The 26,741-nt window shown below is 36.3% G+C and overlaps 1 protein-coding gene across 2 annotated transcripts in view; it reads right to left on the bottom strand.

Moving 5' to 3' along the window:
- Ldsdh1 (Lipid droplet subset dehydrogenase 1) overlaps positions 1-26,741 on the bottom strand; it is a 219,110-nt gene that overhangs the window by 69,925 nt on the left and 122,444 nt on the right. Inside the window, exon 1 of one of the 2 annotated variants that reach the window (XM_069846616.1) lies at positions 16,369-16,523. The exons of the other annotated variant lie outside the window; for it this stretch is intronic. Coding sequence (XP_069702717.1) covers positions 16,369-16,370 — 2 coding nt within the window. The 5' untranslated portion in view covers positions 16,371-16,523. Of the gene's footprint in view, positions 1-16,368; positions 16,524-26,741 lie in introns of those variants that run through there. 2 annotated transcript variants of the gene reach the window in all.

Here is a 26,741-nt window from a genome sequence, read left to right as displayed (position 1 = left end):
CCTGTTCCCCAGCTGATTTGTTCTACAAATATAAAGCTTTGGCTTGGCTTACGAACCCCGACCTCATGAGTGAGAGCTTTCTCTTTAGAAGTAAAATCTTACGTTGTTTAGAAGATACAATTCTAAGCGCGTTACGTGTAGTGATAATGTCAATGTAACATCTTCAATAATAAATAAACTAAGTATTGTCTAAATTCTTGGCTTGTTAACAGAACCTGCAAGAGAGTTCTTCTTCTCATGGAAACCAGTATTTTTTTCTCTGTGTTGCTGCTATAAACCTACCACAATGTTTATCCTCGACTTTCTCCACATCTTCACATCTCATATGACGTCACTTAACCTAGCGGGGTCATTATGGTGGGTGTAATGCAGGACAAGAAGGTATACCTCAGAAAAAAAAGACGAAAGAGATGGGAAAAGTGGATCTTATTTTGTGCTATTACTACTCTCACTGATATGGCACGATACGTACGAGTGTTTTGTTCTGATGATACGTTGTCATGGTTACTAAATAGGAAAGGTAATCTAATTCATTTGTTGCACTATCGTTTTTTTTTTTTTTTTTTTTTTTTCCTGTATTTATAGATATTGCTGTTACGCCTTGAGAATTAGAATTCCCACACAGAAACTTGTTGTTGCTAGGGAAACCATTCTTCATAACATAAAACTATACTGAAATAGATCCATTGCAGTACACTTATTGTTACTTAATTCTTACAGTGCAGTTTTACGAAGGCTTTGGAATAAACTGCTCTAAATTTTCAATACAAAACTGTCCTTAGTAGATATAAGATGGAACTGATCAGTCATGTAACTGTGAGAAAGACAATGGACTTTTCGTGATAGGCTGGGACATTGTTTGGCTGCGAATGGTCTTCATTTTGGGCATCTGTTTTCAAGTTTGTGATTGTGTTTTGTTTAGCTTTATGGTCGACTCAGCATGATTTTACATACATATTTGTCTCAAATTTGAAGTCCACGAAACAAGTTTAATTAAATAGTTCAAAGATAGGAAACGCGTGAATGCGTAAAATTTCTACACATTCATAATGAAGATTCGGAATATCAAAATATTTTAATATAGGATGCCATTACAGGCGGAGAGAGAACCGTTTCCTTTGGGGTGGGGGCAAAACAAAAGCATGGACTCCAGATACAACGAGATTATCCCCTCCTCCGTTATAGCTTGACCTTGGTGCATTATATCGGAATATGATCATTTAATAAAAGGTATTGTAAAATAAAGTAAAATTGTAACAAAATATACAGACAATTTTACTTTTTTTTCCTCTTGTACAGAGGAGAGACTCGAAGGCTTGCACTGGAGCCTCAGGCTTATTGTGCTTACCACTCCTATTCTGTGAATGATTGGGTAGCCGAACGGCCGTGCTCTTGTACAAGTACAGCACGCCGCACCGTGAACTTAACGTGGTTTTTGTATGGATGATGATGTGTGAATTAATGATGGCGAAATGCGTCCGAGGTCCAACACCGAAAATTTCCCAGCAATTCTGCTTTGGTTGAAGAAAAACCCTGGAAAATCACCAACCAAGTAACTTGTCTCAACCAGGATTTGAACATGGGCCCGCTCGTTTCATGGCCAGACGTGCTAACCATTACTCCACAGCGGTGAACCAATTTTACATTTACTTTAATCTGTTTACTTGGTTATTTAACGACGCTATATCAACTACGAGGTTATTTAGCGTCGATGGAATTGGTGATAGCGACATGGTATTTGGCGAGATGAGGCCGAGGATTCGCCATAGATTACCTGACATTTGCCGTACGGTTGGGAAAAACCTCAGAAAAAATCCAACCGGTAATCAGCTCAAGCGGGAATCGAACCCGCGTCCGAGCGCAACTCCGGATCGGCAGACAAGCGCCTTAACCGACCGAACTACGCCGGTGGCTGAATTTGTTTATTTAAAAAGCAAGATATCATATGAAATGTAAACTCTAATTATTTTATTTAATCTCGTCTTTAAGTTTACACATTATACCGGGATCACTTTTCTTTTTCCTGCATTGTTGTGCAGTATGTTATTCATATTTCTCCAAGTGGTGGCCTAATCACCTGCAGATTTCTAACACATGAGTACAGACTGTTACAAAAAAAATTACAGTGCTTCCATTCCCCAAATGAGGCAAAAAAATTCTTATACATTCAGAAATTTAAAATAAATAATACAGCTCAGACACATGATCTGAAGACATTAATTAATCAATTTAAGCACTGAAAATGAATCATAAACAAAAGCAAGAGAAATATTTTGAATTCAATATTTTCTAACGTTAATGGAATTAAAATGTGTCTTAGTGAAACTTACAGCAGAGTTCGTATAGGCCAGCTTCAGTCTGATGCTTTTCCAATTCACTGTGGGCTAAAGCAGGGAGATGCACTATCACCTTTACTTTTTAACTTCGCTCTACAATATGCCATTAGAAAAGTCCAGGATAACACAGAGGGTTTGGAATTGAACGGGTTACATCAGCTGCTTGTCTATGCGGATGACGTGAATATGTTAGGAGAAAATCCACAAAGGATTGGGAAAACATGGGAATTCTACTTGAGGCAAGTAAAGCGATAGATTTGAAAGTAAATCCCGAAAAGACAAAGTATATGATTATGTCTCGTGACCAGAATATTGTACGAAATAGAAATATAAAAACTGAAAATTTATCCTTTGAAGAGGTGAAAAAATTCAAATACCTGGGAGCAACAGTAACAAATATAAATGACACTCGGGAGGAAATTAAACACAGAATAAATATGGGAAATGCCTGTTATTATTCGGTTGAGAAGCTTTTGTCATCTAATCTGCTGTCAAAAAATCTGAAAGTTAGAATTTATAAAACAGTTATATTACCGGTTGTTCTGTATGGTTGTGAAACTTAGACTCTCACTCTGAGAGAGGAACAGAGATTAAGGGTGTTTGAGAATAAGGTTCTTAGGAAAATATTTGGGGCTAAGAGGGATGAAGTTACAGGAGAATGAAGAAAGTTACACAACGCAGAACTGCACGCATTGTATTCTTCACTTGACATAATTAGGAACATTAAATCCAGACGTTTGAGGTGGACAGGGCATGTAGCACGTATGGGCGAATCCAGAAATCCATATAGAGTGTTAGTTGGGAGGCTGGAGGGAAAAAGATCTTTGGGGAGGCCGAGACGTAGATGAGAAGATAATATTAAAATGGATTTGAGGGAGGTGGGATATGATGGTAGGGACTGGATTAATCTTGCTCAGGATAGGGACCGATGGCGGGCTTATGTGAGGGCAGCAATGAACCTCCGGGTTCCTTAAAAGCCATTTGTAAGTAATAGAAAAATAAAGAGTTCGGCCAAGTTTGTGGGGGAGTATAACTACGCCTATGGATGCCATTAAAAAAAAAGTAAAGTTTTCTTTCACACACTGTATGTCAGAATAACTGACTTCTTTCGAACACTTATATCATATTGTATGGTTTATCTCCAACAGTGTTCCACTTATTAGTAACAAGTGGTAAGGTCTTACGAAATTGAAAAGCGAACTGAGGCAAATCGAGTCTGCTGGTGAAATGTTTGTTGTTTGGGTTGCGTTCCTATGCTTATGGTATGTGTAGTGTGTAGACCGCCTGCGGGGATCCGTGGATCATGGACAAGGAACACGAGCGTTACCGTAGGTCTGTCAGGGCTTTAGTAAGTCTATGGTCAGGGCAGTCGACCTTGCATAGCTCTGAATCTAATTTCCGGTCTGGGAGGAGGGATCTGTCTGTATGCTCCTTGTTACAGCAGCTGCATGTCATTCAAAGAGTATTTCCGCAAAACTGTGAAGTCTGGTTTCATTCATAACGAGGACTTACACGTAAATATTTTATTATCGTAGCAGCGCACGTAAATATTTTTGTGCGAGATCGTGCGTGTTTGCTTGTTTTCCGCACAGAACCAATACGCGGTAAGTGTGAAATACCACATTCAGTATTCCCAACGTAACACACATAACAATTTCCCTCTTCTTACCGCTTAAGCGCGACATTCATTTTACTGCTTTAAATAATAATAATAATAATAATAATAATAATAATAATAATAATAATAATAATAATAATAATGATTTATTTAACCTGGCAGAGTTAAGGCCATACGGCCTTCTCTAACACTCAACCAGGAGTAAGGACTGCGTTACAAAAACACTACAAATTTACAAATTACACTACAATTTTACACACAAAACTGAATAAGATGATAATAATAATAATAAAATATAAACAACAAATAAGAAGAAATCAGACATAATATATAACATACAGAAAGAAAGAAAAAAGCATAATAATATGTGAACAGCAGGTCAAAATAAATGAGGCATACAAAAAAAGGACAATTATTCATAATAATAATAATAATAATAATAATAATAATAATAATAATAATAATAATAATAATAATAGTAGTAATAAAATAGTGCAGTACAAAGTATACAGTGAATACAATATTTCTAAGTACACACAATAAGGAAAATTAAGATTATATATAGCTCAACTTATCACATTAGAGATATAACATTATCGGAAAATATGAAAACAAAAATATAAAATAAGTTGAATATCATTAGAACATAAAAAAAGTGAATACTTGGAAACATGCAATACAACACTTGTCATAATAGTAAGTTAGTTTGGCAACTCGTCATAAGATAATTTTCTAACTTGGATTTGAAAGAATTCAATGTTCGGCAGCCCTTGACTTCAGGCGGCAGAGAGTTCCAGTGACGAGAGGTAGCAACAGTGAAAGATGAGGAATACAGAGATGATGTGTGAAGTGGAATTTCTAGCGTGTTATCGCGTTGTGATCGAGTATTAATATTATGATAGCGAGAGAGAGTATGAAATCGAGCGAATAAATAATAGGGGGATGAAGAGTGCATAATTCGATATAAGAGAGAAAGTGAGTGCAGATTTCTCCTCTCATGTAACCTAAGCCATGATAACTTCTTGAAAGAAGGTGAGATATGATCATAGTATCGAACATTACAAATGAAGCGGACGCACGCGTTATGAACACGCTGTAGTTTCTGAGCGGAATCAATCCTGAGATCACTGAACAAAACGTCGCTTTAGGCTTTTAACATATTATTTTTAGAGACGTTTAACATAGTAATAATTATAAATTGGAAACTTACCACTGCAATTTCACCTAAATTGCAATGTTAATTATTGTTTTTAAATATTTGCAAAAATTAAGTAAAGTCTACTACTCCACGAAACTTATTCCATTCCTATACAACTAACATTAAGGGAGCCGTGAAATAATCAACAAGATTCCAGATGCCGATGTTATTACTGCAATATGTTATATAAATAATATTGTTAAAATATTAAAATGAAAAATAAATCATTACATAACCTTACCGTTTGTTTTAAGCTCGCATTTATAGACTGGGGGAAAAAAAAGACAGACGTATATCACGGCCTGCTGGAGTATAGTAAACACAGAAAACATTTTACAGCAACAATGTTGAAGAAAGATATTTTGGTTTTCCGAAGTTGGCGTCATTAAACAGAAACCAACATGGAGATTTCATTGCAACTAATTAGAAATTCGTCTTTCAGGTATGTAATAAACCATCTTCGCACAAAATAATGTACGATACACGAGCGGTATGTTTGTTTCGCTTTTTCAATCTTTTCCTCGACCGTGAAAACGTCAACATACCGCTCTTGTGACGCATATTACTGTATTATCGTAGCCGCGTCTGATACGCGCTAGACCATGATGGGATTTGTGGTGGACAAAGCATATGCATAGATTTTTATCGGAGTACTCCCGTTTTCATCTATCATTCCACATCCACAAACATACTCAACTTTCCGTTCATTTCATATATCATCTGCGCTACTTTAAAGGATTTCGCTATGTTATACAACCAGGGTGCGAATTGATCGAGGGGGGGAGGGGAAATCGTCTCCCCCTGGAGAATTTGGTGTTCACTGCTGAAAATATATTAATTTCTTTCTGCTGGGGACAATTGAATCGTGAATTGCAGAAATCTCACGTCCATTTGAGTAAATTCTTCTGGAGCATTGGCGTAGCCAGCGGGTGGGCCAGGTGAGCCCAGGCCCACCCAAAAAATATGCGAATTTTTGCTTTTTATGGACAATACTCGACATTAGAACTAAACCATGGATCCAGAGCAATAGTTACAGTCGATAGCATTAAGGTAAGAAGTCAAAAATGTGTTCATTTCTTCAAGAGCCAATTTAACTGTGTTGGATTGGGCCTAAAAATTGTTACATCAGCTAGAAAAATTTGACACCTTATTTTATTTGGTATGTTTAGACGATATTCTTGCTCTTGAAAATTCATTATCGGAAGCACCTCAGGCTCCAAAAATGGATATTAGTAAATGTTGTCCACACCTGTGGAGTAACGGCCAGCGCGTCTGGCCGTGAAACCAGGTGGCCCGGGTTCGAATCCCGGTCGGGGCAAGTTACCTGGTTGAGGTTTTTTCCGGGGTTTTCCCTCAACCCAATACGAGCAAATGCTGGATAACTTTCGGTGCTGGACCCCGGACTCATTTCACTGGCATTATCACCTTCACTTCATTAAGACGCTAAATAACCTAGATGTTGATACAGCGTCGTAAAATAACCCAGTAAAAAAAAGTAAATGTTTGTCCTTCATTACGACAATGATATAAAACTTTTCAAAGCTCTGAAACGAAGAAAAATTCGACAATCAAGTCAAGCACAAGGCTTTGTAATCTAGCAATTCTATCCATGGAGAGGGAGAAAAGTTGGTATTTGTTGAAGGACCCATCATCAGCAATCGACAGATTCGTTGCTAGGAAATCTCGACGGCTCCAGTTTTATTCTATGAAGAGTTTGTATAGGTATGCCTTGCATTATTGTTTATCATAATTTTGCATGTTATTAAATAAGACTTCCGAGAATGAGTTTCAAGAGAGTTGACGGCAGCAGCATTGTCAGGAGATGGGTCAGGCACTTTTTAACCCTGCATATCTGGCCCACTCAAAATAATTAGTTTCGCTACGCCACTGTTCAGGAGGCACAAAAAATTGATTATCTTACAAAAGCGTTTGGTATTTTGAGGTGACTATTTTTTTATTAAAGAATAATAATAATAATAATAATAATAATAATAATAATAATAATAATAATAATAATAATAATAAGTATTTTCTGCAAAAAGATCTGAACTGCCTGGATATGTAGAGTTTCTGCAATTCACAACTAGTAACTATCATTTGATTTTCTTTAAAATACATTTTAAGTGAAGAAGACGAAGAAGGACAATTTTTTGTCGTATACAGTGAATTTCAATGTTGTGAAGGCCATAACTCGGAAATGAAGCATTTCCGGACACGTTGTAATGAACTATTTTGATTGTCTACATGTGGGAAATACATAGGCCCTACCTGAAATTATGACCCGTATTTTTGAAACACCCTGTATAGTTTCATGTGTCTTCTGAAAAAAAAAAATACATATGTGGTAGGTATTAGACCTAGGCCATCGATATTTTATTATTTTTAGTAGGTTGTTTTACGACGCTTTATCAACAGCTTAGGTTATTTAGCGTCTGAATGAGATGAAGCTGATAATGCTGGTGAAGTGGGGTCCAACACCTAAAGTTACCCAGCATTTGCTCATATTGGATTGAGCGAAAACCCCGAAAAAACCTCAACCAGGTAACTTGCCCCGACCGGGAATCGAACCCGGGCCACCTGATTTAGCGGCTAGACGCGCTAACCGTTACTCCACAGGTGTGGATGATATTTTATTCTTCAAATTCCTTTAATCATACAAAAAAACAAAGAAAAACAAACTGAAATATTTTTATGCAATCCTAGCATTAAAACACGCTTGTTATGACGATAACTTATAAATCGTGCACAATTGGCCTAATTCTGGCACTGGTGCCAGAAAATTTACCTAGCAACTAGTATTCCATGACGTCATCACCGCCTTCAAAACACAATTTTATGCAACGTACCTGTAAGAAAAAAGCTAAAATCGTCGCCCTGACAAGCATACCAACATTCAAACACGACACTCATCTTATTAAATAAATGTATTGAAACAATCAACAACAATGTATTAATCATGGCCTAGTTATTTTATCATAAATCTTGAACTGAAAAAAATAAACAAGATTTACAATATCATTCATTACTAACTTATCCATTTTCCTTTGAATTAATCAAAACAACAACAAAATAACATTGTCTTAGAAACGATTACTTAGCAACCATGCAATATATTACGTCATATCCACTATTCATGTTTCTACTACGTGATAACATTGCATTTTGTAAATTTATATATATATAATTTTTTAATTGAATTTCTTCCTGTAACCACTACAGGTTGCCGTCGACAAAGAGTGCCATGATACAATAGAGTAAAAGCCTTGAGGCTTAGCGATAAGTTGTTGTTAGAGTGAAAAATAAACAATTTGAATTATATTGAAACACATGATGTTAAACGAAGTAACGTCAAGGAGATGCGAATTAGTCATGGTCCATATGTATGATGCCTGAAAATAGCTATTGAGCCTTTGAGTGCTGCAATTGTTAGATCTCTTAAAATATTTTTATGCAGGCCAAAAGATTTACAGAAGTCGACTAGGAACCGGGGTATGGTCCCACGGGCTCCTATCATTAGTCCCGTAATGACGATGGATTCCAGATGGTATTTGTCCTTATAAAAACTGATGGAAGGTTCATATATATTCCTTTTTTCCTCGTGTACTTCTTCTGGCTGGTGTTCGTGCGATTCGAATCTCACAGTAGGGTCTATGATGTAACCTTCAAGAGAGGGAGGTTTAAATGCAATGATGTCGATTCTTCGATTACTGCCCTCACTGGGTATGCCGTGTACTTATTCATATACTGAATAACCTTTGTTCCTTAAGGCAGTTGCTATTATAGATCTTACTGTATGATGCCGCGTATTTCGTAGAAGTTCACCGTGTGGACAGACCCCCAGGACATGGGCAAGGGTTTCAACCTCCCTGTCGCAACGTCGACAGAGGTTACTGCCCGAAGACCTGCCAGGTACACTACGCACAGCTGACACGTTCGCATTCATCTTGATTGCTTCCCTCCACTCACTACAGGAAAGACCCTTGTGATTCCGGATCCACTTATTGGCCGGGGTATATTGTTGGTATAAGAGCACGCCTTTGCCTTTATGTTTTTTCTAGCTCCAGTTCTCAGACGCTTTTTCTCTTAATACTTGCCGTACCTTTCGCCTATCTACAGTGCCGTACTTGTCCAAAATATTTGCTGATTCGGTGATATTGAGTGCTGTGAGACTGGATGTAATTTCTTGGGATAATTTCCTTGTAGCATGTAGGAAGGAATTATTGGATTTAAGCAATATCTTACATCCGTTTATATTTTGTAAGTGTAATTCCCATGCTGAACAGAATAAACCTAATCCCTTGAATTTTGTGTCAGTATATAACATATCTGTAGGAAGGTCATTAGGCAGTTGCAGTATTTCTTTCAGCACACCCCTTATCATAATATCTGCATCCACTATGAATTTATTAGAATTTTTTTTGGAGGCACTGTCTGAAATGGATATATTAGACTAGGACTGGCGGTCTTTTGGACTCGTCAGTTATGTCCTGGAGGATAGTAGTACCGGTCGATAATGTCCTTTCCTGAATGTCCTGTCAGTTATGTCCTGTAGGACATTAATGTCCTTTCAATCGCAAAAACGTCGGATTAAAAATTGGTGTCTATTACTTACTTGTATTGTAAAATTGTTACTTGGCAATAAGCATTTATTATTATTGAAAATTTCTGATTTTTAATTCATGCAGTCTAAATTCTGTAGTGTTCGGAAAAAGTGGCACAAGTCAAGAATGTTAATTAATTTTACAGGAGAAGGAAAAACCCGTTTTCACACTGGTTTATGTCGATTTGATTTTCTTCTATATGAATTATTGTAATGGGAGAAATACTTATGTCTCTTTTCCCAAGCGAGCAGATGTTCCATAAGTTGTCAATAAATTAATAAAAAATGTTTGTGGAAACTGACTTATGCCACTTTTCCCAAGCATTGCAGAATTTACAGTAGCACAAATCACATATTCACAGAAAGTAAAACCAATACTTAATTATAACGGATACTGCTAAAACCACCACTCTTTCAAAGAGGACAGAACCAAACGTTTATTGGAGGAGTGAAGAACGACAAGTGTGCAACGCAATGTATGCGGCACACCAGCGCTATTATTAGAAGTTTGTCAGTGCGTCCAACATGAATAATTTTCCTCACCACAGACTTCCGTTACTGTTCTTTTCTTTATCTGGTGTGGATTTGATAACAGACCTACAGTGAATGCATTTGAATATCCTTTACTCTGTTCAGAAGTAATTTCATTAAAAGATGGCCGCGAATTGTGTGGAACGTTTAAGTGGTTTGTGGTTGTGTGATTTCAAATAATCATAGATTCACCGCTTGATGAGAACCATCTCAGCATAATCACAGAACAAATAACTTGAACTTTTAATGAATATCGTCACCAGTACAAGAAAATAAATTCAGAATTCGCTGCTCTAGCCACTAGTATATCTTGAGCGTAATAGATATAACTTACGATTATGTTCAAACTTCATTTGTTTTTCCAGTAATTGTAAGTTGAGGGTTGCTAAGGAACAAGATGTGTGTAGAGTTTTACATAAATTATACCGGTCATTTTCCCCACTAAGTATCCACAACGCCACAACCCTTAAATTGGCAAAGCTTCATTTCTCACACTAGTTTATTAAACCGAGTCGGACCGTAAAGAAAACAACTATCGCAATGTCCATATTTTATATGTTGTACAATATTATAGTATTACGAAATTTTAATTTTCTTACCATTTTTTTTTCTATTGTTCTATTAAAATTATAGCATATAGCCTATTAACCTGTTGTATCCTATAGGATACTTTGAGAATTTACCGTTTTACGTTAAAATATTATTGTGGTAGGAATTTTCAATAAAAAGACATTAAGTGTCTAAAGAAGTAGTTAAAATTGTTGCTTATGTATTTGATAATTAATTTGTGACAAAATAAATTGGCTACTCAATTCTTTTCACAAAAAAATTTATTGCAACTGTAAGGTTACTAGTTGATACCAAAAATCAACCCATCGAACTGTAAACCGATAAAACACTACAGCTACAATATACTGCATATTGAAAGATTTATGTAAGTTTTGGTTTGGCTGTAAAAATGAATACGGAAATTTAGTCACAGAAGCCTTGAAAACATTTACTTCCTTTCGTCATGTCTCACCTGTGTCAAAGGAACTTGGTGGTATTGAAAACTAATACAGAAATCGTCTGTTATTGTTAAAAAACTATTGATTTTGTGTGTTTCTAATGTGGAACCATGAATGGACACAACTTTTAAATCAAAACCCATCCATTTTATTTTCTAAATTTGCATTTTGGACTTTAGTATTTATAATAAATGTATTTTAACAATCGTGAGTCTAATGAGTGTATTTTCATGATATAGTGTGTCCATTTTTCTCAGAAAATGTGTTTTATTCCATTTTTACATGCCAAATTATTTTCATTTTGCAACCCCCTTTATATGGTACTCTGTAGGTAGGATGACCAGATTCATATCGATAAAAAAGAGGACTCAAAGCTTCAAAAAGGAGAACATTGTTGGAAAAAAGAGGACAGAAAATATGTATTTTGATTTAGGCTTATTATACTTTAAATTACGTCAATATCTATTTTATTACAAAATATTTACAGTACAAATTTAGGCTGATATCATACTTAAAAGTATATTAATATCCATTTAATTACAAAATAATTATGAAAAACGTAATAATAATGATTTTACAGTTAGCTACATATGAAAGCAACGACCATAACAAATAGGAGCAAAGAGAGTTATGATTGTTGGCAAAGAGTATATTCCGTCGATGCTGCTGCCACCTATAGGGAAATCAGGCCTACTTGAGAAAGGCGTCAAATCAGATAATTTCAAAATATCAGACATGCAAGTTACGAAAAGGAGAACGTTTCTTGATTTTTTTTAAATTCACCTGGACCCCGGACAAAAGAGGACGTCTGGTCACCCTACTTGTAGGCCTACAGTACTACCATCCTCCTAGGTGTCGTGACCCCCAGTTTTATAAACAATGAAGCAGACTATAGATTGACTATATTCCTGTTTTAAAGGTCATTTTTCACTTTTATCAAGTTTTTGGTTATGTAGGCATCATGCTGGGAGTTAACCGCTTGAGACAACATAGAACACACACAAAAACAGACGTTCTAAGAGTCTCTCTCAATGGGGAAAATATATATAAGTTTCTTGCCGCGAATCTTAAGGTGGTTCGCCGATTTCTAGTCATTCTGCACCACTTGAAACCACAGAGAATAAGTCAAGTCCACGAAATTTATCTTCGTGTAGATATCGTGCGAAGTAAACAAAATAATTCAGTTCTTATCAAGCTTATCGTACAGCAAGGACATCAATATGAGAACAGAAAATGCCCAGTAACTCACGAGGCAGTGACGAAATTTAAACGTGACATTTGTTGGAAGAAGAAGAAGAAGAAGAAGAAGAAGAAGATTACCACATTTATCGAGCGAAGTAGCTCAGTGCTAAATTTCGGGAGGCGCGGGTCGAAACTTCAAACCCCGTGGCTGGTCAATCAGACTAGATTTTTCATAGTTTCCCTCAGTCAAAAAAGGAAATACCGGATTGTAATTTACATACCATGAGTCATCACCGTCTTGATCATCATTTCATGATAATTTAAAATTAAAATGAATTCATGCCATTTATAACAAATGACAATATAAACAGAATCACAACAATATTTACGGCCTACCGATATACACAAAGATCCTACACATGCGATATGATCATACTGGGTGTTCATTTCAAAGTGTGTCATGACGTCATTGTTGATGAGTCAGCGATTTGAAGCGAGTTTCAGCTTTTGTGTCAGAGAAGTTGCCTATTAATCAAGGCGTTCAATCTAAATTTGAGAACGTGTACGGTATAACTTGAACGTCATAGCAACAGATGGCTGTCTCTACGGTCTGTGTGCTACCATAACCTCCTTCGAACTGTGTTTTGTGCGGCCAAGTCGTACGCAGGGTATTTGTTATCATCGGTTGTGTACGGCAACATTCCACAACACAAATCAAATGCTCCGTGTCCATGTTGACCGTCGAAGTTAATGTCAACAAATACGTAAGTAATCGGCTTAACCCTCTCCCCATATCCCGACAGTAAGAAAAAACTCACCTCAATATATGTTTCGAAACAGTTCCATTCCTGCCACTACCGGCGTTACCGCAAGGTAACGGTAAGAATTCTTCTGACAACTTCTCTGGCACATAAGTAATACACCTCTGCGGAATGTAGGAAGACTGAATTCCATAGAGTGAATCGGGGGGAGATGACTACCGGGGGCAGATGCTTATTTCTTTGTAGTTTCACACCTTTCCAAGAGAGAACGCCACTCGCATGTCTTCATGATCACTGAGACAGTTGAATGTCTGTAGAGTGGAAGCTAACTCATTTTGCCACGTGTTCTTGTTATGAGAAGAAGAAATGCAAGATAACAGCTCATTTTTCTGTTATAAAAAAATGCCACCGGCGTGGCTCAGTCGGTTAAGGCTCTTGCCTGCCGGTCTGAAGTTGCGTTCGGGCGCGGGTTCGATCCCCGCTTGGGCTGATTACCTGGTTGGGTTTTTTCCGAGGTTTTCCCCAACCGTAATGTGAATACAAGGTAATCTCTGGCGAATCCTCGGCCTCGTCTCGCCAAATATCATCTCGCTATCACCAATCTCATCGACGCTAAATAACCTAGTAGTTGATACAGCGTCGTTAAATAACCAACTAAAATAAATAAAAAAAATAAAATAATTGCAAAGTTATGTTAAAATTTTAATACATCCTTGAATTCGTAATAACTGTCAAATCTTTGTAATGGATATTGTAGTGAAGGTTCTTAAGTTTGTATTGTTAACAACCAACGACCTTGTTCCGCCATCTTAGGTTGCGTCACAGCACTAGGCATCTTACCCCGATACTTGGGGAAGATGATCACTTTTTTCGGGGTAAGATGGCACCTTGTTGCAAGAGTTTTATTTTTTGTTTTACAGCAGGGAATGTGTAAACATTGCGTAAGATCCTGTGATAGAAGTCAGTGGATTGAGGACAGTCTTCAACTTGCGATGGAACATGTTATAACAGAGGGTATGTACTGTTTTAGAGCATCGCAAGCATACCGGATTCCTTATCGTGCCATTAAACGCCGCCTAAAAAATGTACTGGATTGAATTCATTGCGTGCAAGAAGTGGTTTCACGAGTCTTGCACACGGCAATAAAATATGTGCAATGACTGTGTTCTTAAGTAGTGATAAACGAGTGAAAAAGTGTCCATGAGGTTTAGATTAAGTCAATTTTGTTATATACATGTATCAAACCAAGTTCAGGCAAAATACATATATCAGTAAATGTGTTAATTGCATTTGACATCTTACCCGACTATCGGGGAAAGATGCCTACAGTGCAGGTAAGAAGAAAACCTGTATTTATAAACAAGATAATTAATGTTTTCTGTTTTGTACCAATAATATAGTTTCAGAATACCTTCCAGACTTTGATATTGCTATATGAAATTCGAAACTAAATGAACAGTAGTCTGTCTTAAATTTTCAATCAAAGAAAAAGTCAGGCATCTTCCCCCGATTCACTCTAATGAATACAAGCCATATATAGGGGAGACTGTTGTACCTTTAAACACTTTTCACATTTTATTTTTTTGAATTTTGGAAAATGAAATTTTTTAAATGAAAAAATGCTTGAAATAATTATTGAAGATTCCTTTACAACTTCCTGTATGTATTCTCTTGATTTACAGATATATTAAGGATGGAAAAAATAAAATGAAGGGATATGCAATGTGTTCAAAGGTACAACAGGTTCATGTACCTTGGAGCATACCCTCTTGTAAGTTGGAAAACATGGAATATAGGTGGGCATATAGCTCTAAAACACTGACAATCATATTTAAAATGTATTTGCCATCATAAACCAGAGCAGGCTTCTCTGATTGAGATTTTAATTCCTGGAGGAACAATAGCTGCTTCAACAGCTTTCTTCAAGGCATCCGGATCAATTGTGAGTCTCTTAATTTCAGACTTACTTCGTGACATGATCTTAAAATAAAAGAAAAACAAAAACCGATAGTATCATGTACCTTGGAACATGTTCCATAGTACAAGATGTTTGTGTTCAAAGGTACAAGAGGGTGCACGTTTAAACAAATATGGCTCCCAAAACTAGAGATTCGAATAAATCATGGATATTAAAATATGTTATTGTTATTACTCACCAGATGATAGAGAACACACTGTACTTGATGGATAGTAACAAATACAATCTGGTTTTGTGTCAGAAAACATATATCAATGAACGAAATATTTACTTTTGGTACTAAAAAAAATTCTTTTGTGCACAGAACTCACACTTTGTAATAAATCAAACTGAAACTACGACCAGAGCTACTTAGCGGCTTTCTCTACAATCTACATCAGTTTGAGTCCTCTAAGTAGCAGCAAAAATTAAAAAATAAAAAATGTTCCAAGATACACTATGCTAAAGGTACAACAGTCTCCCCTACCGTATAACAATAGAAAAAGAATCAAAACAATGGTCCATGGCCTACTAATAAACTCAAAGATTCTACACACGCGATATGACATAATGTCAAAGTGTGTATAAATAAACTCAACAAAAGTAATAATACCACATTTTAGTGTTTGAAGAGCATATTTCAATACACCTAGATTACAACGGTGAACGGGAGAAAAGCTGGGGCAGAAGAAGATATCAGATGATAGATGCCATTAAGGTATATTGTTCATATGAAAGTCGGAAAATGGGAAAGATTGGAGGATGCTGGGTTTGCAGTTAAAGAACTGCGCTTGGGCAGAAAACATGAATGAAAATTTTGTGTGTGTAAATGGGTAAATGGATAAATAGACTGAGATTTGACTTCGAAAATAACAGCAATGCAACTACTATGTGTCTTCTCCCACCCACTTTCTCCATTTTCTTCTCATGAAACGCCATTCAAAGATGCTTACTATGACATGACGTTTGTTGTGTACACACATTTTTGAAGCACACTGTACCAATAACTACTAATAACGCCGAGAGTCAAAATTCACAGAGAAAACTCAGATATGCGCTTTCCCACAGACTCCAAAGCACCATAAAGCCTACTTTCACTGCAAGCATAGATGATAGCCGGCAAACTAGTATGAAGTAGTGTTGATTATCTGTGGAATAATAATAATAGACGGACTCACATGTGGGCTGGAGGCGTTGCACAGCTTCTGTCACGATTAAGCACCACACAAACTGAACCACTTCACTGCGTGTTGCAGACTAATGCCGGCCAAGGGAACGGCCGTGCAGCTGTTCGATAAGTGTGCTAGTCGCCATGTTGAACAGATGACCGTCGCTCTTGCGCATTGATGCAAGGAGCAAGGGGCAGAAAGCACGTGCAGTTGTGAGACATTGTAAACAGTACCCAACAGAAGCCTGTAGTCACGTTATGATGATGACACATACAGTACATTTTCACGTACGTTAACGCGTTTATCAACAGAACTTATTCATCATCATTATTAGGGAGCGGATTTTTATGTGCTAAAAATGTAAATATATTTATTTTTATGTGCTAAAAAGTACGAAAATACTTACTTACTTACAAATGGCTTTTAAGGAACCCGAAGGTTCATTGCCGCCCTCACATAAGCCCGCCATCGGTCCCTATCCTGTGCAAGATTAATCCACTCTCTATCATCATACCCCACCTCCCTCAAATCCATTTTAATATTATCCTCCCATCTACGTCTCGGCCTCCCTAAAGGTCTTTTTCCCTCCGGTCTCCCAACTAACACTCTATATGCATTTCTAGATTCGCCCATACGTGCTACATGCCCTGCCCATCTCAAACGTCTGGATTTAATGTTCCTAATTATGTCAGGTGAAGAATACAATGCGTCCAGTTCTGTGTTGTGTAACTTTCTCCATTGTCCTGTAACTTCATCCCTCTTAGCCCCAAATATTTTCCTAAGAACCTTATTGTCAAACACCCTTAATCTCTGTTCCTCTCTCAAAGTGAGAGTCTAAGTTTCACAGCGATACAGAACAACCGGTAATATAACTGTTTTATAAATTGTAACTTTCAGATTTTTTGACAGCAGACTAGATGACAAAACTTCTCAACCGAATAATAACAGGCATTTCCCATATTTATTCTGCGTTTAATTTCCTCCCGAGTGTCAGTGATATTTGTTACTGTTGCTCCAAGATATTTGAATTTTTTCACCTCTTCGAAGGATAAATCTCCAATTTTTATATTTCCATTTCGCACAATATTCTAGTGACGAGACATAATTATATACTTTATCTTTTCGGGATTTACTACCAAACCGATCGCTTTACTTGCTTCAAGTAAAATTCCCGTGTTTTCCCTAATCGTTTGTGGATTTTCTCCTAACATATTCACGTCATCCGCATAGATAGACGAAAAGCTAATGTAACCCGTTCAATTCCAAAGCCTGTCTGTTATCCTAAGCTTTCCTAATGGCATATTCTAGAGCGAAGTTAAAAAGTAAAGGTGATAGTGCATCTCCTTGCTTTAGCCTGCAGTGAATTGGAAAAGTATCAGATAGAAACTGGCCTATACGGACTCTGCTGTAAGTTTCACTGAGACACATTTTAGTTAATCGAACTAGTTTCTTAGGAATACCAAATTCAATAAGAATATTACATAAAGCTTCTCTCTTAACCGAAGCATATGCCTTTTTGAAATCCATGAATAACTGATGTACTGTACACTTATACTCCCATTTTTTCTCCAATATCTGTCAAATACAAAAAAAATCTGATCAGTAGTCAATCTATTACGCCTAAAACCACACTGATGATCTCCAATAATTTCATCTACGTCCGGAGTTAATCTTCAAAGGAATATTGGACAAAATTTTGTACGACGTCAACAAAAGTGATATTTCTCGAAAGTTACCACAGTCTTGTCCCCCAAAATATTTCATTCGTTTTTTTTTTTTATTTGGATGCATTTTAAATTAGGTTATATCGTTTTATAATTTTAATGACAGTTCATTCAATTTTTATTTCTTATTTTATTGGGTTATTTTACGACGCTGTATCAACATATAGGTTATTTTGCGTGTGAATGATATGAAGGTAATAATGCCGGTGAAATGAGTCCGGGGTCCAGCACCGGAAGTTACTCAGCATTTGCTCGTATTGGGTTGAGGGAAAACCCCGGAAAAAACCTGAACCAGGTAACTTGCCGCGACCGGGATTCGAACCCGGGCCACCTGGTTTTGCGGCCAGACGCGCTGACCGTTAGTCCACTGGACCAGTTCAGTCACGAGAATAAGCTATGAACATTAATAATGATTAAGTAGCGGATTCCTATGTAATTATATATTATTTTTGCGTGTGATAAAACATAATTAACAAAGTTAAAAATTCCGAACATGAAGTGAACCTCCGGGTTCCTTAAAAGTAATTTGTAAGTAAGTATTTCACTAACAGTAATAATTTTGTTCTCTGCGGTCTCGCAATCTCTGTGTTATCTCGGTCTTGTGGGATATCTTATAATTTACATGTCTTTTTCGGGGGCGAAAGCAAATTATGGGTTTTCGTGTGCAACATGTAAAAGATCTCTGTCAATGATAACACGGCTCCAGGAAAAATTTATTGGTCATTTATTTATTTTATGTGTGTATTTATCTATTTTATTATACATGTATTTATTTGATTTTACAGTATATGTATTTATTTATTTTATGTCTTTATTTATTTTAAATTTTCTACAAAAACGAATAATTAAATTTTGTTTTAAGAAATATTTTGATTATCCAACTTAATTAATAATAAATTAATTTATTCTGAATTTAATGTATTTAATATTGAACAAATTTATAAATATACTCTGTTAAAATTGTATCATAAAAATCGTAATAGTCCACACCTGTGGAGTAACGGTTAGCGCGTCTAGCCGCGAAACCAGGTGGCCGGGGTTCGATTGCCGGTCGGGGCAAGTTACCTGGTTGAGGTTTTTTCCGGGGTTTTCCCTCAACCCAATATGAGCAAATGCTGGGTAACTTTCGGTGCTGGACTCTGGACTCATTTCACCGGCATTATCACCTTCAGCTCATTCAGACGCTAAATAACCTAAGATGTTGATAAAGCGTCGTAAAATAACGTACTAAAATAAAAATAAAAATCGTAATATGTTTATATTACAGGCACATAATCATGACACAAGACGAAATAATAATTCAACATTAGTAGAACCTAAACGTTTCACATCTGCTGGTCTAAAGCATACCTGTGATTTTGGCCCTCGGTTGTATAATTCTGTAGCTAAATTGCACCCAGAACTTCTAACATGTAACCCACTAACATATAACAAGAAAATTAGAAACGTGTTAATATCTTCAATTTGATTAAATACATTTATAGCCTATGTGCATGAGTTAATCAGCCTATATTATAATTATTTGTATTCAATAATTACGGCTGATGTAGTGTATTAGGGGAGAATCGGGTAGTATCGGACATCGGGTAATATCGGACAGTGAGTTTCTTTCATCTACCACACGATGATAGTACCTAATTGACATGGTTACGTTTCTGTGATGTCGCATAGAGAAACGTAACCATGTCATTCAGGTACTACCATATGGTGGTAGATGAAAGAAACGCACTGTCCGATATTACCCGATGTCCGATACTACCCGACTCTCCCCTACAGGACATTTTTCCCGAATAGGTGCGCACTTAAACGTTCCATGTTAAAGAAATGAGTATCGTTACATTGACACTATTACTTATTATAGGCCTACCTTTTAATATTTTATCCATTTTACAATAATTGTGACCCTTTGTCATGTTGAGAATATCACCCTTTATAATTTACGTTAACTGTTATTAAAATTCCGAGCTGTAGCGTCGAGGTCTAAGGCATTATACCTGGGCTCATGTTACGGAATGAGCGTTGGTTCGAGTCCTCATAGGGAGGAAGTTTTTTCATGAAATTTCGGCCATTGTATAGGACCGGTGCACACTCAGCATCGTGATGATTTGGGGAGCTGCGATAGATAGCAAATCCGGTTACGAAAGCCATCTGTAACGACTGGTGGGATTATCGTGCTAACCACAGAATGCTGTCTTTCTAGTTGGATGATCGTTCACCTCTGTTGAGATATGTGGGAGTTGGCCTTGAACTTTTTGGAATGTCACGCCAAATTAAATTAAATTCCTGGAAATATATTATATACGTAAATGAAATGATTTAATAAGCATCTAAATAACAAGATGGACTTTAGTTAGCTAGATCATAGGCCTACACTAACGAATTAAATCAATTACGTAGCGATATTGGAAAATAATTTATTGTCATTCAGAAAAAAGAAAGAACTTCGGAACTTTAATTGTGTGGAAACAGTGACGTGGAAATTAAATCCAGATTAAGTCATGTTATATTATTTTGGCTGCCTAGCGTAAGAAAACAAATACTAAACAGCGAATTGCGCCAATGATTTGCAAGCTGTTATGACGAATTATTCATTTTTAAAGTAACAGAGTGTTACGAAGCGAAAAACTGTAATTATAGACATTACGTACCTGTAGTATAAACAATCAGGAGTCAAGATTATCTTATCAAACTCCTTCACAATTGAGTTTGATAACGAAATAGGCTACACAGAAGTCTAAAGGTGCTAGTCCACGGTGAAATTTAAATTACATGCAAAATCGAATTGCGTCAGGAAAGTTAACTTGCACCGCGCAACTTGGAGTGTCATCGTGTGCACAGCAAAAAGAGCCGATATATTTTGTTTTAATGTACCGAAGTACATATGATATTTCCATGCAGATATTCTGCGTCATCATACGGTGAAAGAGTGCACCTCAGCACATGTGTGGACTTCGGTCCTAGGTTCATAGACATCTATGACGTAGTGCAGAGGGCGGCCACTAGAGGGAACCCAAGAGTTGGAACTTAAAACTGAGACGATTCTCTCCGACACCGGGGTGGGTATCCGGGGTGGCTTAGTGGATAAAGCGTCAGCACGTAGAGCTGAAAACCCGGGTTCAAATCCCGGCGCCGGAAAGAATTTTTCTCCGTCCATCGTAAAAAGAGCCGAGTTGGTTGTAAAATTTAGATAGCCTAACTTTTGTTGCGCAAATTTATCTCAATGCGCTTGGATATTACATACAGAGTGAGTCAGGAGGAAAGTTACATGATGTGAGGGGTGACAATATTGGTGATTTTGAAAAAAAATTATATGAACATATGCTCTGTTCTTAACAGTATCTGACATACAGCTGTTTGAAAATCACGGGGGTCAATCTCATGTCCTTCATCTGCATTCACATGCGAACGCAACCAAAACGACATTAAATTGTAGTAGGATCAATGTAACGTATCCTTGACGTTGGATCGGTCGCGTTGGAGTCATTTCTTGGCCACCGAGGTCACCCGACTTTACTGCATTGGATTACTGTGTGTGAGGTTGGCTTAAGAGAGAAGTCTACATTGTGCTCTAGTAAAGGAATGTCCAAATCAGCTCAGATCAGCAACAGAGCAGCTGTCTGCAAGAACTGCAAAATGCATTTAAGTTGACGGTGGACTTTTTGTACATGTTCTGTAAAGAAAAATACACTTAGACAGAACATAAGGTACCATAACAGTGTTTTAATTTACTATCACCTGCACTTTTTCCGTTCCTCATTGTTTCCATTAGTTTTCTCCGAAACCGTTAAAAACAGGACATATGCTCATATAAAGTTTTTTTTTTTTTCAGAATCACCAATATTATCACACCTCAAACCATGTACCTTTCTTGTATGTGTTTGTAATGAAATAAAATTATTTTATTTCAACAATACGTGTTAAAAATATAATTATATCGAGTAAAAATCTGCAGTAATTTTTTTCAAAATATGAAAAAGAGAATACCAAAATATGAAATTTTATATGACGAAATATGAAATAATATGCATTCTTTTTTGTTTTAATTTTTACACTCGAAATGTAACTAATGGACACATTCAAGTAAAAATGCAATATAATAATTAATATATTTATTTTAACATTATAGTAAAATTATTAAAGTTATGAGTACATATCAAAGAGTAATCATCATAATTATGCGGATTCGAACTAATGACAAAACATAAGACAATAAATTATTCACCTAATGAACTCAGTCCTGAAAATCAAAATTCTTTTGCCGTCTTAAAATTAACAGGCATAAATATGGAATATTTAGAGGGTTCTTAGGTTAGCTAAATATTATCACTAAATTACACCATTTTTCCACTTCCGCTGTCATAAGTATGCTGCTATTAGCTTGTTTTTAGAGAAGTAAATGGATTTTACCGTGATCGTGTTGGTTGCTATTGACGACGGGACGTAAGTCACATTGCTTCTCTAGGGGAGTAAGTGAGAATACGTTTCATTCAACAGTAACATAGCAACAAACAAAAGACTACTCAAAATTAGACGACTTTCTCAACAGATCTGATATTAAATAACGTAAAATGAAGATATCTATATATTTTTATTACTTAAAATGTGGGATTGCAAAAAACAACGCTATATGCAATTCGTGAGTTAAATAGAAGTTACTAGTCTGAACTACTTAATTTAAAACCTCGCCGTCACTCGACACAAACTCGTCCTGGACTAGTAAACACTACTTACCTTCCTTAAGGGGTTAGGTACAGCTTACAGCAGTAACATTTTGAAAATATTCAACATTTTTTTCCTCCATTACTGTATCTTGTACAATAATGAAAATTAATATGTGTAAAATACTGTTCTTCTGCTATATGAAACCACACCTGTGGAGTAACGGCTAGCACGTCTGGCCGCGAAACCAACCAGGTGACCCGGGTTCGATTCCCGATTGAGGTAGGTTACCTGGTTGAGGTTTTTTCCGAGGTTTTCCCTCAACCCAATATAAGAAAATGCTGGGTAACTTTCGGTGCTGGACCCCGGACTCATTTCACCGACATTATCACCTTCATCTCATTCAGACGCTAAATAACCTAAGCTGTTGATAAAGCGTCGTAAAATAATCTACTAAAATAAAAAAAAGCTATATGAAAAAAAATATTTTTACGGTTTAAAAGAAATATTTACATTTTTTTTTTCAAAATGCAGTTCACTGTGCAGTGATGAAGCGTTTCCCACATAACACAAAAACTATCCAACATTGTTTGATGAAATTTTGTGTGTGTTTTTACGCATGTCATATCTACAATATCATGCAAGATAACTTCTCTAGCTTTTATAGATTGTCTGATAAAAAATAAATTAATTTAAAAAATGGTCAAATATCAGTACTTTCTTCTAACACAAAATAAAGAAAAATATTATTTATTAAGGAATGTAGTTGAAAGAGCATGATATTGTAAACTTGAGTCTCAGCTTAAAATAAAAGAGAGAGAACGTGAAAAAGTTAAGTTTATCAGTTATGAGGGAAACGCTTCATCACTGCACAGTAAACTGCCACCATTTTTTTTTAAATTTTTTTTAAATCGTAAAAATATTTTTTTTTTTCATATAGCAGAAGGACAGTTTTACACATAACAATTTTCATTATTGTAGAAGATAAGAGTAATGGAGGACAAAAACAAGTTGAATACTTCCAAAAATTTTACAGCTGTAAACTGTACCTAATCCCTTAACACATAAACAACTTATTAAATTATGTACATGTGAGTAAAGCGTTTGGCAACAACTACACCGTTATGTAGAAAGAGGCTGTTTCTTCGTCTCGTGAAGCCTATTAGCTATTATTACAAAATAATGGGGCAGAGCGATCCTTTGGATACTTACTTACTGGCTTTCAAGGAACCCGGAGGTTCATTGCCGCCCTCACATAAGCCCGTCATTGGTCCCTATCCTGAGCAAGATTAATCCACTCTCTACCATCATATCCCACTTCCCTCAAATCCATTTTAATATTATCTTCCCATCTACGTCTCGGCCTCCCCAAAGGTCTTTTTCCCCTCCGGCCTCCCAACTAACACTCTATATGCATTGCTACATTCATCCATACGTGCTACATGCCCTGCCCATCTCAAACGTCTGGATTTAATGTTCCTAATTATGTCAGGTGAAGAATACAATGCGTGCAGTTCTGCGTTGTGTAACTGTCTCCATTCTCCTGTAACTTCATCCCTCTTAGCCCCAAATATTTTTCTAAGCACCTTATTCTCAAACACCCTTAACCTATGTTCCTCTCTCAAAGTGAGAGTCCAAGTTTCACAACCATGCAGAACAACCGGTAATATAACTGTTTTATGAATTCTAACTTTCAGATTTTTTGACAGCAGACTGGATGATAAAAGCTTCTCAACCGAATAATATCAGGCATTCCACATATTCATTCTCCGTTTAATTTCCTCCCGAATATCATTTATATTTGTTACTGTTGCTCCAAGATATTTGAACTTCTCCACCTCTTCAAAAGATAAATTTCCAATTTTTATAGTTCCATTTCGTACAATATTCTCGTCACGAGACATAATCATATACTTTGTGTTTTCGGGATTTACTTCCAAACCTATCTCTTTACTTGCTGCCTTTGGATACAACACCTTAAACATGGCATTGCATTAGCTGAATCTTTACTTGTTTGTTTGTTTTTTTTTTTTTAAGAAGTGAGAATTCAATCAGTTACACATCGATATTGTTAAAGAATTAAATAGCTCTATAATTCTGCATAAAAAGAGAACTTTACCCAAGTTGAAGTGTGTGGAAACAGTGGAGTCATAATGAGATTTAGATTAAGTATTATTGCATTATTTACCTAGCGAGACGAAAACAAATATTAAACAACGAATTGAACAAGAACTTTGCACCTATAATATGGAAGCTCTACAGACAAAATTATTAGTTTTTAAAGTATCAAAGTGTTAAACAGTTGCTAAGTCTATGAATGGTATGTAAACAACCAGAGGTCAGAATATCTTTCACGTTCTTTCAGCATTAACTGATAATAAAGTACAGATAATTCTGAGTCGTATCTTTGAAGGCGCTCTACGCAACTTAATGTAGAGGAATTTTACTTCCTGCGCCACGTAGCGGTGATAATCGAAAATTGCTTGTAACCTAGCGACGATTTCGTTTGTTTTCTCCAGACAAAGCAAACCCACACAATGCATTCGGTTCATGGATCACAACATTCCACATTCAGATACAGTGAAATACTTAGGCATCGTTTTTGATCGCAAGCTAGCAGTTCTGCAACTATGGTTCAACTATATTCATTGTTACAGTCACTTTTTGTTTAGTCTCCAAGCAAAAAGTTACGAATAGAAAATGATCATACTATCACATAATTATGTTATATGCAATTCCAGCCTGAGGAGTTGCCGCTAAAACAAATATGAGGAAACTTCAACCTCTACAAAATAAGGTGGCTCGTATTATATACAGGGTGATTCACGAAGATCTTCCCCGGTTTATGGAGGTGATTCCTGATGTTAAATAAATTAATCGGATCGTTGGGCTGCACTCACGGGACACGAGAGGCACCTCAGATATTTTATTACGTCACATTACTTTTGACCAATAAAACGGCACAAAAAGACGTGTTTCAACCAATCATGGCCGTTTACCACTACAATTTTATCACCTCTCTAGTGTTTTTTATTTTTATCATTTCCCTAGCATTTGTTTGGTTTTATCATTTTCTAGCATTTGTTTCTTTGTTTGCCAACATTTCAAACTGCAAATTCTTTACAGTAGTATAAAACATGTTTTGCGTTCATAATTTCTTTCTCACATAGATAGTCAATTGAAAATGGCGGTTCCGTTCAAACGTTTTGGTGAAGCTAACATTAGTGAAATAGAATTTAGTAAGTCAATTAGCGTGCTATGCATAGACATTTCGCTAGCCCGCGCTACGAGCGTGCTAAACTAGCCCCGGCTATCGACTGGTTACTTGTACAGGATTCATATCATATCGCTAACACTGGTTTATGAATACGAAAAACGTTAGTTCGCTGATCATCCACCGGAAGCCCGCGCTAAGAATGTCTATGAATATGGCCCTTAGTATCTATTTCAATGTATTAGAGTACTTTATTTATTCTAATCTTTATATACTTTCTTCTGTTTTATCACCTCCCTAGTATTTGTTTCTTTGTTTACCAATATTTCAAACTGCAAATTCTTTACGGTACTATAAAACATGCTTTGCGATCGTCATTTGTTTGCTGAATAGATAGTCAACAGAAAATGGCGGCTCCATTCAAACGTTTTGGTGAAGCTAATATTAGTGAAATAGAATTTCAGTAAGTCAATTAATATTTTATTGTATTATAGTACTTTATTTCTTCTAATCTTTATATTCTTTCTTCTAATCGTGTAATAGTCAATTAAATCCCACTCGAGTTTTGATTTTCTCTGGATAAATCAAAACTTCTAGTGAGATTACTGTTGATAAAAATAACGTTTCACACAAATCAGATGTGCTTAATTTGAAACTTTTTTACACTGTAATTTAGGAAATTAGTGGGTATTTTATGAGGTTATCAATATTCTTTGTTAGTTCTCTTTCTTACATAGAATTTTTTAAACGATGGACTTGAATTTTTTCGTCCCGAAAATACAACG

Source organism: Periplaneta americana, chromosome 2, assembly GCF_040183065.1.
Source record: "Periplaneta americana isolate PAMFEO1 chromosome 2, P.americana_PAMFEO1_priV1, whole genome shotgun sequence".
Lineage (NCBI taxonomy): Eukaryota > Metazoa > Arthropoda > Insecta > Blattodea > Blattidae > Periplaneta > Periplaneta americana.
Note: the sequence above shows the minus strand (reverse complement) of the source record. Positions and strands in the feature narration are given on the sequence as shown.